The sequence below is a fragment of the Phocoena sinus genome, chromosome 10 (genome assembly GCF_008692025.1).
Source record: "Phocoena sinus isolate mPhoSin1 chromosome 10, mPhoSin1.pri, whole genome shotgun sequence".
Taxonomy (NCBI): Eukaryota; Metazoa; Chordata; class Mammalia; order Artiodactyla; family Phocoenidae; genus Phocoena; species Phocoena sinus.
Genome location: NC_045772.1, coordinates 75,902,227 through 75,924,549, shown reverse-complemented (window position 1 = coordinate 75,924,549; position 22,323 = coordinate 75,902,227). Strand labels below are relative to the sequence as shown.

Here is a 22,323-nt window from a genome sequence, read left to right as displayed (position 1 = left end):
GCGCATCCGGAGCCTGTGCTCTGCAACAAGAGAGGCCACAACAGTGAGAGGCCCGCATACCACAAAAAAAAAAAAAAAAAATCTCTGACAAAAATACACACTTGGTTTCAGCCTAGCGCTGCAGATATTATCTGTTGCAGAGGGAGACAGGACCTTTGTGGAGAGAACTGCCAGATCACCCTTGACCAAGTGATCAAGCTTGACATCATGGATAATAGGCCAGAAGGATACCATGACACCCAACAGAAGTACACAGCATCACCCCCAACTTTTCTTACTAAAAAGTTTGACTTGAATCTAATCTTGAAGAAACAATTCAATAAACTCATACTGATACAGTCAAAAAAAAAAATCTCTGATAAAGACATTCTTGGGAATTTCATTTTCTGTTCAAGACTCATCTCATAAACTAACTGATGCAGAAAAATAAGCAAATACAGTCCTCTTGATATAATAAAAATTATTCTTCTGTTTCCTTCGCTGATTCTTCTTCCTCTATATTATTCCTATTCATGTGTTTTCTTTTAACACTTATCCCAGGGGGGCTGGACCCAAAGCAGACAAATGGTATTTATGAACTGGTTGGTAAGAATGAGAATTTCTTTGGCAAACTGAAATGTCATATAATTTCTGTGAAGTACAACTTTTAATCTGGGCCCACCTGCTAAGGACACGAATAAGATAGTGGAAAACTTACTCTGAAGAGTGGGGACCTTTGCAAGGGGGCTGCTTAACATTTCTAATAAGACAAATATTCTTTAAAACATTGGACTCAGGGAGACCAGACAGGGGTGACCAGGTAATCATGGCCATATTTGCTTCGTTTGTTTGATGTGTCTGCTTTAACAAGTTAATTATCGTTGAGAGATTTAAAAATGACCTAAAACCCCTGAGGCTTACTTTATAAAACAGTTATTTTAAAAAATCACTTACACCTTTTAAAATTACTTAAAGAGAAACTTACACAATAATTTAACTCATTAGGGCTTCCCTGGTGGCGCAGTAGTTAAGAATCCGCCTGCCAATGCAGGGGACACCGGTTCGAGCCCTGGTCCAGGAAGATCCCACATGCTGCGGAGCAACTAAGCCCATGCTCCACAACTACTGAGCCTGTGCTCTAGAGCCCTCGAGCCACAACTACTGAGCCTGTGCGCCACAGCTACTGAAGCCCGCCTGCCTAGAGCCCATGCTTCGTAACAAGTGAAGCCACTGCAATGAGAAGCCTGCACACCACAACGAAGAGTAGACCCCACTCACTGCTACTAGAGAAAGCCCGCGCACAGCAACAAAGACCCAATACAGCCAAAAATAAATTAAAAAAAAAAATTTAACTCATTAAGCCATGTTTGTTTGTAAATCTAAAATATTCAATGTATAAAATGTGATTATGACCAACAGAGTAATATGACTAGAAATACTGCCAATTCCATTATTTATGGACTTTATATTGGTTATGTTTATACATCAAATGTTAAGAGTTTCAATAATTAACCAAATAACTGAGGATGAAGTTGATAATTCAACTTTTTATTTCTGGAAAAGTCATTCTCCAGACTGAACTATCTGGATACTTCTATCAGGTTTCTCTGTTGTTTACACTGTCTCAGCTAACATTCTTCTAGTTTATGTTAAACTATTTTCTAGAAGTAAATAACCACTATTTAGATTATGGTTTTAAAAAATATACACACTACCAAACGTAAAATAGATAGCTAGTGGGAAGTAGCCACATAGCACAGGGAGATCAGCTAGGTGGTTTGTGACCTAGCTAGGAAGGGTGGGAGGGAGAGAGACGCAAGAGGGAAGAGATATGGGAACATATGTATAACTGATTCACTTTGTTATAAAGCAGAAACTAACACACCATTGTAAAGCAATTATACTCCAATAAAGATGTTAAAAAAAAATAAGTTCTGGCCTGCTTTTAAGTCTATAGTCTTACAAAAAAGGAAAATACTTATTTGATAATAAGGGAAATTAGACTCTCATTTAATTATCTAATTCTTAATTATTTAAATAACTAAATAGGATTATGCACAGACATAGACCAGATAAATCCTTTTCTGTTAGGAGTATTCAGAATAAGGGATAACTGAGCAAAGGTAAATAGAATGAAAAGCATAATTAAGGAAATTCAGATTCAGCAAAGTTCTGAAGTTCGATATCCAGATATACATAAAAAATTAAATTCAGGAACACAATGACATGTTTTATTGTGCAGGAGTAGATAGATATAATTGAATATATTAAAAATTTACATAGAGATATTATTTTTCCAGAAAGTAGTTGGTATTGATATTACCAAAAATCTTGCCCTTAACCCAGAGGCTCAACAGGATTAAGGCTGATAATTATAGCTTTTCTTTCTAAATGTAGTTTGCTTCCTCTGACCACTCCCCACCTTAGCTAGATTTATCATAAGTGACAATGGAAGTTTCTTTTAAGACATCATAAATTTTAGCACAAATAACTATATTACACATTCATTAAAATACATTTGCTACACTATGACACATATAGGAAAGAGTGAAGTTTAAGTCACTTGCAGGAGAAATGCATTACCGATTGCTTTTCCTCTTCAACTGGCATAAAATATAATTAAGAAAAAGGAGTATATTTCATAATGCTTTATAGTAATGTTTTGTCATTTTGTCCTATTATCCTAAACAAAATGGCAAATTCTGGGGTGGTCTTTACAATGCAGAAACAGTTGTGTGTTTTTTAACTTTTAATTTATATTGGAGCATAGTTGATTAACACCGTTGTGTTAGTTTCAGGTGTACAGCAAAGTGATTCAGTTATACATATACATGTATCTAGTCTTTTAAAGGTTATTACAGAATATTGAGGAGAATTCCCTGTGCTATACAGTAGGTCCTTGTTGGTTATCTACCTTAAATATAGCAGTTTCAATCCCAAACTCCCAATTTATCCCTCCCCTCCACCCTTTCTCCCATAACCATAAATTGGTTCTCTAAGTCTGTGAGTCTGAGAAACAGCTGTTAATCAGATTGTGGCGATAACATTAAGGCAGCAAGTTTATAAGGCTTTCTCATAAGCAAATGGTTAACAAATAATAGGAGTTTAGGAAAACAACTTTTCAGAGTTTTGTGAATTCATATTTTTAATGACTATATTGAAAAAGGATAGAGATGAACTAGTGATAGCATGATGAGCTAAAGACTGAGAGGGACATTCAAACAGCTACTCTTCCTTTACCAGCTCCTTAAATGTGACTCTCCAGTCAACATTTTTTCCCAATCCCTAGGCAACATCAGTTAAGCAACTCAATGCCTGCATTAACAATCTTTTCAAACCTCTTCTACACTTCTTATCAAATGGACTGTGATAATCTCTTCTGGTGCCTTTCCCCAACTAAAACTGGAGTTCCTCCAGGGCAAAGATAGGTCCCATTCCCCTTTGAAATTTCAGAAATTTAAACAGTGCTTTGGATACAGCAGGCACTCAAGTACTGGAAAGGATTGGATAAGAGCAAGAGGGAAGACAGACCAAGTGGTAAAATCCCAAGAAGGCTGGATTAGTTGCTTTTCTCAAGTTTCTGATAACTGCTTCTATTATTGTGGAAGGGTCACTAGTACTTAATTTCTTCAGCTGAAGAATGAGACTGCTAACAGAGGCTTTCTCAGAAGAGTCTGTGTTTGGCCTGAAGTGTTTTCCAGAACTCTGAATGTCACTGCTCCTGGGGTAGGCATTTTTTCCATTCTCTAGTCTGATAGCAGCCCATAGTCTCATACCTGTCCACTTAAGTGCCTGTCTGACCCCTGGAGGCATTTTAATTTCTGACCTCTAAATTGTTTCCACCTCTTCCCTTTTAAGAGAACAAAGAAGATTGAGGTAAGAAAGGAAAGAAGGAAAAAGAAGGTAAGAGAAGGAAAGAAATAGTGAGAACCAAATGGAAGAATGGAGAAATAATAGTAAATCTTTGGTAGGAATTTTGAACATACACCCTGATAATGACCATTGGTTTTATTTATGTCACAATCAAAGGTGTCCCAAAAGTGTGGCAATCAGTGAGGTGGAACATAGAGAACTGACAGCCATGTCACACCAATTCCCAATGAGTTACCCATACTAAATTGACAAACAGGGGCTCGCAATAAGTATGTGTAGGAAGGGTGTACAATCAAAGAAGGCAGCTAATGCTCTTTGGTAATTTACAATTCTTTGGTAATTTACAATTTACAATTCTATGGTTGTCACATGAGTCTTCTGCAGTTTGAAATGTTTGGAAGAGTATCCTACTAATCAAAATAAATTATTAAATATTTTAACTGTTATACTTCTTGTCCTAAGTAAATAAAAATAATTTTGAAAAAAAGAACGGGGCATTTTAGTAGGTTTTCTCCACTCAAAAAAAAAAACGTGGGGTGGATAATGCTTCATAATGCCTTCCAAGAAGACAAAGGAAATATTTCTTCTTTCAAAAGAGATATGTAAGGAGAAATATGCCTTTACCCTAATTATCCACATCTTGATGTTAATCAACTAATGGAAATTCAGTGCCAGTGGTATGCCAACCAGCTTTCTGGGTTGGTGGCGTGGGGAGAGCTCTGATTTGTAGCATTTGCCAATTTCTATAGTGTAAATACTCCCACCATGGCTGATTTCAAGCTACCAACATGATGTCACTGAATGTGGAGGTATGAGGAGATCCTGACAACTGCTCTTGATGGCTCTAGCACAAATTGGAGTGTATCAATTTAATTTTCCTCTCCTAACTTGGATTTTATTATTAATTATGCTGGCATAGTGTTTAAGAAAAAACCTGAAATTTGCAATGAACATTGTTTTCCCTATTGCAAAATTTGTATCACCTGTCAGTGAGTAACTTTAGTCATGAAAAGTATGTAATTCCAAAGGAATTACCTAAAGAAAGCACCAAGGCCCACGGTAAATGCTGCGGCAGGCAGATGCTAATTCTGTAGAAAAATGACCTGATACCTGACAGATACGGTGTATCTGACAGTTTTTGAAGGATAAGCTGTGCATGTTCTCCTGTCTGAATGCGATCGCACTGTAGCAGCTCCAGGTGGGCAGAACTGGAGTCAATGTCACAAGTTCATTAATGAAGCAAAGATTTTACCTGCTGAGCAGATTCACTCTGCACCACTGCTATCTAAAGACCAGGGAAGTCCCTCTCAGAACTGATCTCACTGTCAAGTTAGTAAAGGGACAAAGTCACTGGTCTATGCAGAAGTTCTACTTCAAAGTAGATTGAAGGAATTTAGCTACACTAACCTAAGTCAACACAATGCCCAAAATACTACTCATGTTGCCAGTTCACTGTTGGCTCTACACCCAGTGGCGGAGGCCATACCTCCAATGAACTTGTAGCAGTTACAATATTTGCTAACATTTATTTTTAAGTAGTTAAGATTCACTCTTATTAGAGCTAGTCAACACCTGTCTTAAAATCTTTTTAGAGTAACTTGGAGTCAGAAATAAGCAACTATTCAGAAGACAGCTCTATTGTGAAAATTGAGACTATTTGATTACAGGTTCCCTACAGGTCCCTTTCTAACTCACATCTCCTTACTGACTTTTATACTCATTGTGACAACATCTATCCAAAGTTGTCTACAAAGCCATCTCCTCTCTTGGAAAGACCTCCCAGTTCTTATGCTTTCTATTTTCTCTGTTAATAGGAAATGTAGTGCGGAGTTCCACTTGCATAGAACTCCTAAAAAAAGACAACACTGAAATGCAGACACAATGCCCATAATGCGACCTGAATGTGACTGTACACTGGCCTGTACACTGGCCAACCTGACCCTGTGAGGTTGCGAGACTGTGAAGGGCAGAGGCTTAATCCACAGCAGAGCAGTCTGTAGACATGTGACTAATATCAATGTATCCAGCACATTGATGAAGAGCTTGGCCCTGGAGACAGCCTTCCTGGATTAGAATTCCAGCTTTGTCTCTTACTAGCTGTATGATGTTGGGAAAATCTCTTAACCTCTGCTCTCTGAGCTCCAGTTTCCTTATCTATAAAATGGGAAGGCCTACTTTACAAGGGTTGCCCTGAGAATAAACTGAGGAAATCCTCATAAAGCATTCTGAACAGTTTTTACAACGTAAATATTAGCTATTATTATTATAAATTAGATATACAGGTGAAATAAGAATAGATATTTTAGTAAGCAAATACTATGATACTCAATTTCTCTAATATTTTGCAATATTCTGCTCCTGAAAGTAGTTCAAATCAGTGGTTTGGAATGACTTTGCAAACACTGTTTAAAATGGTGTCATTATGATGGGAGTGGATTCAGGCAATAACATATCTGAAAAATGTGTGCCAACAAGGGCACTGCTTCACCCAAACCACGCAAGTCTGTTATTCCTTGTTCATAAAAGGAGACTACAGGAAAAGATGTGCAACCAACATCTTTATTTTTAGATTTCTACCTTCCCAATACACCTTTCATGTGGATAATTTTTCTTCTTCATGCAGAACTTATATTTCTATCCACCCCACACTACTAACTTTGCTTACAGAAGAAAAATATTAACTCCTTAACATGATTTATAAGGCCCCCTCAGTCTGGCTTTAGCTAATGTTTCCAACTTCTGTTTGATTACTTTCCATCACATATTTGATACCTTGCCAGACATGATTATCCACCTAATTCCTAATGGATTTTCATTTGCTCATTCGTTCATTACTCATTTCACTCAAATACTTTATACTTGCTTACTATATGTCAGAAACATTGCTATGTGCTAGGAATTAGAGATTAGAAAAACTCTTAGAGTTCACAATCTAATAAAAAAGGTATGTAAACAACTTCCCATATAAATAGTAATGTAATACAAAGTCTGTACAGAGGTGACTTACCTGTAAAAAGTCCTGTTTGAATTCTTATAAACAAGTAATGGCTTTTGCCTGAGGCAGGAAAATGTTTGACAGAAAAGATGAACTTTACCTTTGCTATTATATGATTAGGAGATTAAGTAATCAGTAGGCAGATAACAGAAAATGTTTACCAGGCAGTAAAATTGAATAAAGCCTTGGCTATATGAAATTACCTATAATATCTAAGGAAAGCAAGTACTTTGTAGCTTGCTTGTACTTTGGGATATGTTTGCAGGAAAATGGGAGTAAGATTGTAAAGAAGGTTGTGGATAGACTGAGAAAGGTTGCATATGCTGTAATTGAGGAAGGTGTCTTCTATTTTTGTTTTGTTTGTCCACCAAGTGTTCCCCTCCCTCTTGCTACTTTAACAGACCTTGTTGCCATTGTTGCCATGAAGCAAGTATCTGATCCAGGTCTGGTCAATCTAGGGGAACAGAGGCTCAAACGATACACAGCTTTCAGAAGCAGAGTCAGGGTTATACCTTCCAGGAGATTGACATTTAAAGAAAGAAGTGCACTTTTTCTGCTGGGTGGCTAAGCAAGGGCTGCCTGTGATTTAGGGATCTGTTACGTGGAGAAGGCTTGCTTGCATTTTTAGAGAATGAGCCCAGTAGTCTTCAAAGAAGATGAGTAAGCAGAGATGAGATATACAGGCATACTTCGTTTTATTGTGCTTTGCTTGATTGAGCTTCACAGACATTGCATTTTTTTTTTTTTAACAAATTGAAGGTTTGTGGCAACCCTGTGTTGTTAGATGATGGTTAGTATCTTTTGTAATAAAGCATTTTTAAATTAAGGTATGTATATTGATTTCTTTAAGACATAATGCCATTGCACACTTAATAGACTGTTGCATAATGTAAACATACTTAAATAAGCACTGGAAAACCGAAAAGATAGTGTGACTTGCTTCATTGCAATATTCACTTTATTGCGGTGGTTTAGAACTGAATCCATAATATCTCCGAGGTATGCCTGTAAATAGGAGACTGAGTTCTAGAGACGCTGAATTTACGTCCCAGTCCTTGAGGCCATGGTTCCTGATGCACTTCTTTCACTTCCACAAGTGCCCGTCAACATCTCAGCCACATGAGCCACTTGATTTAAGGAACTTTGAATTGTGTATCTGCCATTTTCAATTGAAAGAGTCCTGAGTCTGTCATGCTAAGAACTCTGTCGCACATGGTAAGGCAATGGGAGCGACAGAAAAATTTTAAGATGCAAAATGTTTTTAAATGAATCAAAATGTTTTAATGAATCAAAAATACATTAAAAAGTGGTTCCAAGTGGGTGGAGTACTAGGAGGATGTGGAATTCGCGTCTCCACACAACTAGGGCACTTACCAGGCACTGGTGGGGGACCATGGACAGCTAAGGGTCTAGGAGGAACTCCCAGCGATTGGTTGTTAATTATAGTTTTATTTTTCCTAATATATTTTTTAATCTTTCTAATTTTATTTTGTTTCTTATTCTTTGATATTGTACTGCTCCTTTTTTTCTTTCTTTCTCTCTTTTTTTTTTTTTTTAACCACACCACAAAGCTTGTGGGATCTTGGTTTCCAGGCCAGAGGTTGGGCCTGAGCTCATGTGGTGGGAGCTCTGAATCCAAACTGCTGGACTAACAGAGAACCTCAGACCCCAGGGAATATCAATTGGAGTGAGGCCTCCTGGAGGTCCTCATCTCAGCACCAAGACCCAGCTCTATCCAACTGCCGGCAAACTCCAGTGCTGGATGGCTGAGGCCAAACAACCAGTAAGACAGGAACACAGAACCACCCATCAAAAAAAAAAAAGAAATGACAAAAAAAATATCTTACAGATGAAGGAGCAAGGTAAAAACCTACAAGACCAAAAAAATGAAGACGAAATAGGCAACCTACCTGAAAAAGAATTCAGAGTAATGATAGCAAACATGAACCAAAATCTCAGAAACAGAATGGAGAAAAAACAAAAAACATTTAACAAGTACCTAGAAGAACTAAAGAGCAAACAAACAGTGATGAACAACACAATTACTGAATTAAAAAGACTCTAGAAGGCATTAACAGCAGAATAACTGAGGCAGAAGAACAGATAGGTGAACTGGAAGATAAAATGGTGGAAATACTGCCAGGGAGCAGAATAAAGAAAAAAGAATGAAAAGAATTGAGGACAGTCTCGGAGACCTCTGGGACAATATTAACCATACCAACATTCAAATTATAGGGGTCCCAGAAGAAGAAGAGAAAAAGAAAGGGTATGAGAAAATATTTGAAGAGATTATAGTCAAAAACTTCCCTAACATGGGAAAGGAAATAGTCAATCAGGTCCAGGAAGCACAGAGAGCACCATACAGGATAAACCCAAAGAGAAACATGCCGAGACACATATTAATCAAGCTATCAAAAATTAAATACAAAGAAAAAATATTAAAAGCACAAGGGAAAAACAACAAATAACATACAAGGGTATCCCCATAAGGTTAACAGCTGCTTTCAGCAGAAACTCTGCAAGCCAGAAGGGAGTGGCAGGACATATTTTAAATGATGAAAGGGAAAAACCTACAACCAAGAGTACTCTACCCAGCAAGGATCTCATTCATATTTGAGAGAGAAATCCAAAGCTTTACAGACAAATAATAGCTAAGAGAATTCAGCACCACCAAACCAGCTTTACGACAAATGCTAAAGGAACTTCTCTAGGCAGGAAACACAAGAGAAGGAAAAGACCTACAACAACAAACCCAAAACAATTAAGAAAATGGGAGTAGGAACATACATATCGATAATTACCTTAAATGTAAATAGAGTAAATGCTCCAACCAAAAGACACAGACTGGCTGAATGGATACAAAAACAAGACCGATATATATGCTATCTACAAGAGACCCACTTCAAACCTAGGGACACATACAGACTCAAAGTGAGGGGATGGAAAAAGATATTCCATGCAAATGGAAATCGAAAGAAAGCTGGACTAGCAATTCTCATATCAGACAAAGTAGACAATAAAATAAAGACTATTACAACAGACAAAGGGCACTACATAATGATCAAGGGATCAGTCAAGAAGAAGATGTAACAATTGTAAATATTTATGCACCCAACATAGGAGCACCTCAGTACATAAGGCAAATGCTAACAGCAATAAAAGGGGAAATCCACAGTAACACAAAAATAGTAGAGGACTTTAACACCCCACTTTCACCAATGGACAGATCATTCAAAATGAAAATAAATGAGGAAACACAGGCTTTAAATGACACATTAAACAAAATGGACTTAATTGACATTTATAGGACATTCCATCCAAAAACAAGAGAATACACTTTCTTCTCAAGTGCTCATGGAACATCCTCCAGGATAGATCATATCTTGGGTCACAAATCAAGTCTTGGTTAATTTAAGAAAATTGAAATCGTTATCAAGTATCTTTTTCAACCACAATGCTATGAGACTAGATATCAATTACAGGAAAAAAACTGTAAAAAATACAAACACATGGAGGCTAAACAATATATTATTAAATAAACAAGAGATCACTGAAGAAATCAAAGAGGAAATCAAAAAATACCTAGAAACAAGTGACAATGAAAACACGATGACCCCAAACCTATGGGATGCAGCAAAAGCAGTTCTAAGAGGGAAACTTATAGCAATACAATCCTACCTTAAGAAACAAGAAACATCTCAAATGAACAACCTAACCTTACACCTAAAGCAATTAGAGAAAGAAGAACAAAAAATCCCCAAAGTTAGCAGAAGGAAAGAAATCATAAAGATCAGATCATAAATAAATGAAAAAGAAATGAAGGAAACATAGCAAAGACCAATAAAACTAAAAGCTAGTTCTTTGAGAAAATAAACAAAATTGATAAACCACTAGCCAGACTCATCAAGAAAAAAAGAGAAGACTCAAATCAACAGAATTAGAAATAAAAAAGGAGAAGTAACAACTGACACTGCAGAAATACAAAGGATCATGTGAGATTTCTACAAGCAACTATATGCCAATAAAATGGACAACCTAGAAGAAATGGATAAATTCTTAGAAAAGCACAACCTTCTGAGACTGAACCAGGAAGAAATAGAAAATATAAACAGACCAATCATAAGCACTGAAATTGAAATTGTGATTTAAAATCTTCCAACAAACAAAGTCCAGGAGCAGATGGCTTCACAAGCGAATTCTATCAAACATCTACACAAGAGCTAACACCTATCCTTCTCAAACTCTTTCAAAATATAGAAGAGGGAGGAACACGCCCAAACTCATTTTACGAGGCCACCATCACCCTGATACCAAAACGAGACAAAGATGTCACAAACAAAGAAAACTACAAGCCAATATATCTGATGAACACAGATGCAAAAATCCTCAACAAAATACTAGCAAACAGAATCCAACAGGACATTAAAAGGATCATACACCATGATCAAGTGGGGTTTATCCCAGGAATGCAAGGATTCTTCAGTATATGCAAATCAATCAATGTGATACACTGTATTAACAAATTGAGGAATAAAAACCATATGATCATCTCAATAGATGCAGAAAAAGCTTTCAACAAAATTCAACATCTATTTATGATAAAAACCCTTCAGAAAGGGCCTAGCAGGAATTTACCTCAACATACTAAAGGCCATATATGACAAACCCACAGTCAACATCGTCCTCAATGGTGAAAACTGAAACCGTTTCCTCTAGGATCAGGAACAAGACAAGGTTGCCTACTCTCACCACTACTATTCAATACAGTTGTGCAAGTTTTAGCCACAGCAATCAGAGAAGAAACAGAAATAAAAGGAATCCAAATTGGAAAAGATGAAGTAAAGCTGTCACTGTTTTCAGATGACATACTATACATAGAGAATCCTAAAGATGCTACCAGAAAACTACGAGAGCTAATCAATGAATTTGGTAGAGTAGCACGATACAAAATTAATGCACAGAAATCTCTTGCATTCCTATACATTAATGATGAAAAATCTGAAAGAGAAATTAAGGAAACACTCCCATTTACCACTGCAAGAAAAAGAATAAAATATCTAGGAATAAACCTACCTAAGGAGACAAAAGACCTGTATGCAGAAAACTATAAGACACTGATAAAAGACATTAAAGATGATACAGATGGAGAGATATATCATGTTCTTTGATTGGAAGAAACAATATTGTGAAAATGACTATACTCCCCAAAGCAATCTACAGATTCAATGCAATCCCTATCAAACTACCAATGGCATTTTTCACAGAACTAGAAATAAAGATTTCAGAATATGTATGGAAACACAAAAGACCTCAAATAGCCAAAGCAATCTTGAAGAAAAATGGAGCTGGAGGAATCAGGCTCCCAGACTTCAGACTATACTACAAAGCTACAGTAATTAAGACAGTATGGTACTGGCACAAAAACAGAAATATAGATCAATGGAACAGGATAGAAAGCCCAGAGATAAACCCACACACATATGGTCACCTTATCTTTGATAAAGGAGGCAAGAATATACCGTAGAGAAAAGACAGCCTCTTCAATAAGTGGTGCTGGGAAAACTGGACAGCTACATTGAAAGAATGAAATTAGAACACTTCCTAACACCATACACTAAAATAAACTCAAAATGGATTAAAGACCTAAATGTAAGCCCAGACACTATCAAACTCTTAGAGGAAAACATAGGCAGAACACTCTATGACATAAATTACAGCAAGATCCTTTTTGATCCACCTCCTAGAGAAATGGAAATAAAAACCAAACTAAACAAATGGGACCTAATGAAACTTAAAAGCTTTTGCACTGCAAAGGAAACCATAAACAGGACCAAAAGACAACCCTCAGAATGGGAGAAAATATTTGGAAACAAAGCAACTGACAAAGGATTAATCTCCAAAGTATACAAGCAGCTTTGCAGCTCAATATCAAAAAAACAAACAACCCAATCCAAAAATGGGCAGAAGACCTAAACAGACATTTCTCCAAAGAAGACAAACAGATTGCCAACAAACACATGAAAAGATGCTCAACATCACTAATCATTAGAGAAATGCAAATCAAAACTACGATGTGGTATCACCTCACACTGGTCAGAATGGCCATGATCAGAAAATCTACAAACAATAAACACTGGAGAGGGTGTGGAGAAAAGGGAACCTTCTTTCACTGTTGGTGGGAATGTAAATTGATATAGCCACTACAGAGAACAGTATGGAGGTTCCTTAAAAAACTAAAAGTAGAACTACCACATGACCCAGCAATCTCACTACTGGGCATATGCCCTGAGAAAACCATCATTCAAAAAGAGTCATGTACTACAATGTTCACTGCAGCACTATTTACAATACCCAGGACATGGAAGCAACCTAAGTGTCCATCGACAGATGAATGGATAAAGAAGATGTGGCACATATATACAATGGACTATTACTCAGCCATAAAAAGAAAGGAAATTGAGTTATTTGTAGTGAGGTGGATGGACCTAGAGTCTGTCATACAGAGTGAAGTAAGTCAGAAAAAGAAAAGCAAATACCATATGCTAACACATATATATGGAATCTAAAAAAAAAAAATGGTTCTGATGAACCTAGGGGCAGGACAGGAATAAAGACACAGATGTAGAGAATGGACTTGAGGACACGGGGAGGAGAAAGTGTAAGCTGGGATGAAGTGAGAGAGTAACATTGACATATATACACTACCAAATGTAAAACAGATAGTTGGTGGGAAGCAGCCGCATAGCACAGGGAGATCAGCTCGGTGCTCTGCGACCACCTAGAGGGGTGGGATAAGGAGGGTGGGAAGGAGATGCAAGAGGGAGGGGATATGGGGATATACGTATGCATATAGCTGATTCACTTTGTTATACAGCAGAAACTAACAACATTGTAAAGCAATTATACTCCAATAAAGACGTTAAAAAAAAAAGAAAAGCAGTTCTAGTGGACTGTATAGCAAATAAATTTCAAGGGATACTACCTAGAGAATTTCTGTCTACTGAAATAGCCCACCAAAGCCCAGCTCATTTGGCACCTCTGATCCCACTCAGCTGGCATGAATGGTCCTTTTGTTCTGCATTCCTGCAGCACTTCACTTGTTCCTGACACGTGTTCCTGAAATTTCTGATTTAGTAGGTCTGGGGTGAAAGCTGAGAATTCTAATAAGTTCCAGGTAATATACATGCTACTAGTCCAGGGGCCACGCTTTGAGAATCACTGCTGTAACATATTTCATTGCATTCTAGTTTACTTGCTTATCTGCATCCCCTGCTAGATTAAAGGTCAGTTAAGTATTTTCTTATTCATCTTTGTAAAACTCTCAGTGGCTAACATAATTCTTTATAAAAAACTGGCATTTGATATGCATTACTGTGTGATTAACTGTGGAGATAAGATAAACATCTTACCATAATAAATTCCCTCTGTTATCATCCAAACAGATTCCCTCAAGAAGTGAACTGTGAAACTAGAGAAAAGATCAGAAGGCAGAATATGACCCAACTTATTCTGGGCTGCCTATTTTTGATTACATATCTATCTGGTTTCTTTTAATCCTTGGACATAAAGGACAATGATTATTTTCAAATATACATAAGAAAGCTTGAGAGGCACGCTTCTACAAAAGTTGAGACTAACGTTTCTTCCTCTTGCATGTGTTTCTATTTCCTCTTGGTTTATCTGGCATCTGACAGCCCAGGGGAGAAAACAGTTATAGCATTTTTTCATCCCAATTTTTTTTTTTTTTTTTGCGGTACGCGGGCCTCTCACTGTTGTGGCCTCTCCCGTTGCTGGGCACAGGCTCCGGACGCGCAGGCTCAGCGGCCATGGCTCACGGGCCCAGCCGCTCCGCGGCATGTGGGATCTTCCCGGACCGGGGCACGAACCCATGTCCCCTGCATCGGCAGGCGGACTCTCAACCACTGCGCCACCAGGGAAGCCCCCCAATATTTAGAAATGCTGATCAAACTAACGTTTTTTGTAAGCTATTCTTGTGGCAAGACATTCTATCCTTTCAGGCTTTGTTGCCTATTTAAAAACTGCAGGTTCGAAACTATTTTTTTAATCATGTCATTAAATTATATTTTTGTGAACTAAAAATACAGCATGGAGCCTGGCTTAAATCCTGTGAGACAGGAAAGGCCAGTGTGCCTGGACTTCTAGGTGTTCGGACTGGATTTCTAGTTTCTTTATTGGTAGACATGCTCTCTCTCATGAGCTAATGTGGGTAGCTTCTGGAATCAAACATGTCTGGAAAAAATACTCTTTCTACATTGTGCTTCTAGTATTTAGAGTGATGCTTATAATTTTTACCATATCTCCAGGTAATTGGGTAGAGTTTTAGACAGATCTGGATGCAATATTTAAAGTGTACAGAGAAAAGGCTGAGGGCGGTTGTAGAGTGGTATTACCTTAGGCATCCTGTGACATTGTAGAATATATCAAAATCGAGCAAACCATTTGCTTTGGGGTAGTCTCCTTCTGCCCACCCCGAAAAGGGGACGATGATATTCTCAGTCAGGATAAGCAAGGCTTCTGTTACCATGAGATTCTTAAGTCTGTCATTAGAGGACAAATTCCACAGCAAACCTAGAAAAGCAAAGAGTACCATCAAGACAGTGCAGGGTTGGGTCAAAACGACTGCTGAAAAGATCAGTTAAGACCGTCACCCCTAGAGCTATGGCTAGTTATAAAAGGAAAAAAAAAAAAAAAACAAGGTAGGGGGAGACAGCCCTTTTCCCAAGGGAAAGAACCTGTTTAGACCTCATTAGATGGCAATGGAAGCTGTTCCATAAGAAAAATTAAAGAAAAAAAAAGTATACTAGTGGTGAGACAATGGAATATTACTCAGCCATAAAAAGAAACGAAATTGAGTTATTTGTAGTGAGGTGGATGGACCTAGAGTCTGTCATACAGAGTGAAGTAAGTCAGAAAGAGAAAAACAAATACCGTACGCTAACACATATATATGGAATCTAAAAAGAAAAAAATGGTCATGAAGAACCTAGGGGCAAGACGGGAATAAAGACACAAACCTCCTAGAGAATGGACTTGAAGACACGGGGAGGGGGAAGGGTAAGCTGGGACGAAGTGAAAGAGTAGCACTGACATATACACTACCAAAAGTAAAATAGATAGCTAGTGGGAAGCAGCCGCATAGCACAGGGAGATCAGCTCAGTGCTTTATGACCACCTAGAGGGGTGGGATAGGGAGGGTGGGAAGGAGGGAGACACAAGAGGGAAGAGATATGGGGACATATGTATATGTATAACTGATTCACTTTGTTGTAAAGCAGAAACTAACACACCATTGTAAAGTAACTATACTCCAATAAAGATGTTTAATATATATATATATGTATACACACACATATACAGAGAGAGAGAGAGAGGGAGAAAGAGAACTTACAATGTAAAACTATACATGTTTAATCAAGAACATAAATGAATGCCAAAAATCCTTATTGCTGTTTCTCTTAAATGACCCTACCACCAAGCTGACCTCATTAGTATAAATTCTGGGCTCACCAACAGGAAAGCTTGAAATGATCCTGTTGTAATTAAGAGTTCAGCATTTTAAAAGTTGTAGTTTTCTCCCTTAGATACATACATATCTAAGGACATCTCTGCCTGCCTACTGCTCCCCACTGCCTGCAACTCCCACTTGACATCTGCCTTCCAATAATAGCAGGAAGAGCCTCTAGAAAGCTTTTGCCTATGCCTGTCAACAGCAGGCTTCTCAACATCACCAATTAATATTTATTAACTCCTACCCAATGGCAGACTTTATGTCCTGCCAGAATTTATGCTGGCTCTACCTCATCTACTTCTTATATTACAGTTTGGCAGAGAAGGAGAGACAAGAGCATTTTATCTACCTGCCAACTTGCATGGCCTAAGCATTGGTCTAAGACTGGTACCACATTTACTCACTTAACTTTCCTATTCCTCTTGAATCCCCTCCACCCCCAATTAAAAAGAAAGGCCATATAAGCCAACTCAGGAAGAAATTAAGATAACAGGATACTGTATTTCCCATGGCATTTGTGAGACAGGGACCGAAGCTGGGTACTGAGAGAGAATACAAAGTGGCATATATACTTAGGATTTGTTTTTCTCACAAATTTGGTGCTTAAATACCTCTGATTCAGTGGAAGGACTATACATACCCCTATTGCTTGCTATTCCAGTGACTCCCAGCAGGTGTCAAGTTGCTTTGCCATCATTCATTCTTCAGTAAGTTACCCTAACTCGCTATCATCCAGGAAAGGAGAAACAGAGAGGGGACAGAAAGAGAAGGGATCTTCATTTTCTTCCTATTTATGCCCCCACCGCCCAGTCAGTTAAATCTTACCTCTTAAATTTACTGCTTCATCTGCATGAAGGACAGAGGAAGCACAGATATACAGGACAGTCCACTTTATGAAAAAAGCAAACATGGTGGTCTTGCCAGAATTACATGGAGATATCACCTCCCTTGATATTAATGACTGAAATAATAGTCTGTATGGTTAAAGCTTAGTAGTTAATCAACCATACTTTTATTTGGCCCATCAGTTAGAACACTCTAGGCCTAATGTAGTCTTTTGGGCTTAAACAGTTTACTTTGTGTACAAGTAACTAATTTTTTAAATAACCAAATTTCCACCATAGCTCACATCTAGCTGCCATTAGACAGAGTAATGCTGGGTCTAGTGCTTCATGAGGACTAGAATTCTGGCTGATGAGAAGGTCTTTTCCTGATCAAACTGGCATTTGGGGTTAGTCATGAGCAGTGTCCCTCCGCCACAGGTTTTGCAACACAATGACTTCACGGGTCACACCTCATCTTAAGAGGCCCTGGAGAGGGACAGACAGAATAAAACTCCAAAAACTCTTAAGGTGGTTGAAAACAATTGAAAGGGAGGTCTGACGTTGAGTTTTGGTTACTAAGCTATAAAAGAAAGCTAAAGATAAGAAAGAAAAGAAAAAAACAAGCTTCCTCTTCTAAATAAGCAAACAAATTAACAGTCTCTGCCTGTCAGAGGATTAAAAATGTGAAGCATAATGATATTTCCTCTCTTTAAAAAGGACCACACAGAGCACTAAAAGGAAAAGTACACCTTACAATAAAAACCAGAGAGGATTAGTTTGAATAAAGGGAGTGGAATTTTCCTCCAACAGTCAATGTCCTTTGTAGCTTGTCATGCTGTATTATTTCTACAGAAGCATAAGATTTGGGGAGTTTTAGTATAATTTTTGAATTTTTAATGTAGGATATTGTACAGAAATGTCATGCTTGCCAAATTTCTGTATGGTACAAGGCTAAGGAAGAGCTTAAATGTTCACTAGAAATTCGGGATTGTACTTATACACACACACCCTCACACACATACGTACAAAATCAATAAATGACCAATTACAAATTGGGAAAATGTGCATGCTGATATAGGACAAAGGGTTAAATATCATTAATATACAGAGTTCTTATAAATCATTAAAAATTAAATTACTAGTAGAAAAATTAACCCAAATCTAAAAGAGTCTAATATACATAGGAATGCAGGCTCTCTAGTAACTAAAGAAATGCAAATTCAACAACTACATATTATTTTCTGTGGCTATAGAAGACAAAACCAGACCAATGAGCAGAAATTCTGAGGATGGAGATTTTGGCTCAGTGAAAGTATAAACTTCTAAGACAGCTTTGAAAAAAACAGAAAGATCTGCTTATAAGATCCAGCACTATCACTGGAGCCAATAAAAAAAAATGAGCTCATCCTTTATCAAAATATCGACAAGGGGGTTTAATCTTAAAACTAGAGTGTTCGAAGAGACTAGCAGTCACCAAATGAGCCCAGTGACAAATGAGAATCACATATTCCTGGGCCACACCACAAACTTACTAACCCTGACTCCCAGGATGAATTCCAGGAATTTATACTTTAAATATGATTCCAATTTCTCTCATTGGGAAATTAATGGTTTAGATGACCCTAAATAGATGTCCCTTTCAATGATTAGATTCTATATTCCCCGATACTGTATTATATTTAGGGTTTGGATTTTCATTTGTTTCACCTTTAACTTCTGGTCAATTTAATCATAGTGCCTAAATTTCTATTATTATAGTTCTCTGTTGTAGCTGTTCTGTCTGTAATTTTCTATCACTAAGCTCTCATTCTAGCCAAAAAGAAGGGGAACTGGATTCTGGTAAGGGATATACTTTTAATAATTAGTAATTATAAGAAAGATAATGATAACTGCATTATCTAGAAACTTATTGCCAATTGATATCTACAAAATGCAACTACCTAGTAAAGGGATTTAATAGATATTGAAACTCATGTTTTATTAATATTGCTCTTTAGGACTGGAAATATAGTTATTTAACTAAATCTGTATAATGTTTAATAGCAAAACTTGTAAATTTTATGATTAAATCTTCAAGGAGGAGCAGGAGGAGGAGAAGTGGTTCTTTTTAAACTTGTTTTTCAAAATTATCACAGAGCAGGAGGAATACGTTTTTGCAATTTCCCTTGCATGGACATACTCCTCCTTTCACCAAACTTCTGTTAAGTCTTACCTGGAATATCACATTATAGCAAAGGCCATTTATTCAAAACTATAAATAAACTCAAGGTACCTTACTGCACCATTACAAATGCAGAATAAAATAATTATACATTTAAAGAACGTGCATAATGATTTTTTTTTTTTTTTTTTTTTTTTTTTTTTGCGGTACGCGGGTCTCTCACTGTTGCGGTCTCTCCCGTTGCGGAGCACAGGCTCCGGACGCTCAGGCTCAGCGGCCATGGCTCATGGTCTCAGCCACTCTGCCGCATGTGGAATCTTCCTGGACCAGGGCACGAACCCACGTCCCCTGCATCGGCAGGCGGACTCTCAACCACTGCGCCACCAGGGAAGCCTCATAATGAATATTTTATATAGTAAAATATTTTTGTATTTTATGAAAATACAGAAATCCAATGAAATATTTTCATATAATTTGCAGAGATCAATATGCATTTTCAACATTGACAATCATCCCCTGACTCTTCCTTATGCAATTTGTAGAAGAGGGACAATACCCTACTTCATTCTTATCATGACCTGTTTTAACCCAAGGCAGAGCCCTACTCACTCCAGTTAAGTGCTCATTATTCAGTGACCTTAAAGATGAACTTTTTTTTTTTTTTTTTTTTTTTTTTTAAAGATGAACTTTTGAGACTAGTATGTACTGTTCTCATTTCAACTAAATACACTACCACACTCACTTGGTAAGGGAGGGGGAACACACTCACGGGAAGAAAGTCTTTGATCCTGAAGTCTTTTCTTCAGAAGAAGGAAGAGCTTCCCTCCTAGGCTGGTACTGAACATGGCAGAAAAGTTAAGTGAGTTGACTTTCTTTCCCAGCCAACAAAGCTCTGGTGCTAAGCTTCTCATGCATATATAGAAGCAGATGGTTTATTTTTTTTATATCCTGGCCAGAAAAGTCAGAGTCTTATCTGAAAACACACCTGATTCTCTCATTTGTGTGTAATCTAGATATTCCCAGGCCATAAAACTCTTTTTTTATATTTGGTCAGGCATCCACAGCTTTGAGAAGCTTCTATGAGTACCACAGTTGTTACTGCAATAACATACTGGCACAAAATAAGTGGCAACTTAATATGAAACGACACAAAGGTAGTTCAGAGAAGCCCCTTCCTTCAAAACTCTGCTGAGAGGAAAGGTGGGACCTGAGAGTAAAGTACAGAAGGATGGTATTTGAAAATGCTTCAGAGAGAGAAGTGATACTTGAGTAGCTACTGAAGAATGAGAAGGTTTACCAGGTGGTCTAGGTATGAAAAAGGATTCCACTCCAAGACAACAGCAGAAGCAAAGGTATCGAGACAGATGAGACATGGGACAGAGCAGCAAATTCTTTAGGATTTCAGAGCCTGGGCTAAAAGGGTATGAAAAGAGACACTGCTGCCAATGGTCACCAGGCTCACATCATAAAATCTTTGTGTGAGATGCTACAGAGTACAGACTTCAACATAGGAAATGGAGAAAATAAAGGGACAATATTTTTATTTTAGAAAGAAATCACTAGAAGCAGAGTGGTGGACAGACTGGGAATGTGCAATACTGAATCATAGAGGCCAGGCACAAGGTTACTGCAAGAGTAGACCAGAGAGATGAAGAGGGTTTGAATCAAGGCAGTGGCAAGAGGAGAGAGAGGAAGGGCCAAAAAGGAGCAAGGGAGAGCTCTCTGATCCAAGATCTCAAAGACAAAGCCCCTTCCTAAAGAAGTGTAAAAATGAGTCACTCTTTGCCCCCAAAACAGTAGGTGGGAGCCACTTTGATATAGCAAAACACCCAGATAATACTGGGTTCAAATCTGGCCTTGTTCTTTGCTAGCTGTGCAACCTTGGGCAACTCAACCCCCTGAGCCTCGCACTGGTCATATGTAAACAGTCAATAATACCATACGTTATGGAGCTGTCAGGAAGAAGAGAGATAAAAAATGGAAACCCCAAGCTTATGACTAGCATGTAATAGAGGCTCAATAAAAAGATGTTTACAAAATAGACAAGAAAAGATTCACATATATGGTTACTCGCTTTGTGTTTTTTTTTTTTTTAAATTGGGGTATAGTTGTTTTACAATGCTGTGTTAGTTTCTACTGTATCATTTTGTGTTTCTAAACAAAGATATAAACATGTCTAAATTAGTCAACAATTTATTTTTGAGGCCCAAAAAGCACTTATTTAGCACTTCCATTAATAGAGCTAAAGGAAGTTATTTAGTAGGATTTGTATCAAACATTCAACTATCAACTCAATTCAATTAATATGTAATGAACACCTTCTGGTAGGGATGTTTAGCTTATACTAGAAATCCTGGGAACTGCACAATCAAACTCCATTTGTCACCTCAGTAGATTATCTAAAGAGGACAGTGGTTTCTGCGGCATCAATACCACAGAACATTCTCTGTCCTTAGCTTCCTTCTTCCTACACAAGAGAAGAGGAAGTTCATAAACAATGGATTATTTCCTTGACACAGAGCCACACACCCTCCCAAGATTTCTGGCTACCACACACCCTAACCTCGATCACTCTATTACCCAAGTTTCCTGTGAATGACCAGCAGCTTCTTTGCTTTGCTAGTGATTTTCACTTTGCTGGGAATAACTTTCATTCTCCTTCAAAACGCTAGTCCAAAGCCTAAATCTCTTTTAAGGTCCACAGTGAAATATATCTCCTCATGAAGTCTTTTCTGAGTGTAAAACAATAATCTGTTTGATTTTCTTTCGTGGTTCATAGCTGTTTTTTAATAAAGAAAATGTTAGGTTCTAAACATGAGGTTTGGTTGCTATTTTTTTGTTTTTGTTTTTTTTTAATGTCAACCATCACATAATTGTTCACGTTTTAGTAGATGGAAAATAAAATTCACAAACTCTCTAGACTGTGATTCACCCTGGTTGGTACTTGAAGGCTGCCCTCTAA

At 37.6% G+C, this 22,323-nt stretch overlaps 1 protein-coding gene across 2 annotated transcripts in view; it reads right to left on the bottom strand.

The window, feature by feature from the left end:
- PKP2 (plakophilin 2) overlaps positions 1–22,323 on the bottom strand; it is an 86,867-nt gene that overhangs the window by 23,436 nt on the left and 41,108 nt on the right. For both annotated transcript variants that reach the window (XM_032647014.1, XM_032647013.1), the window contains exon 6: positions 15,259–15,436. In XM_032647014.1, coding sequence (XP_032502905.1) covers positions 15,259–15,436 — 178 coding nt within the window. The remainder of the gene's footprint in view (positions 1–15,258; positions 15,437–22,323) is intronic.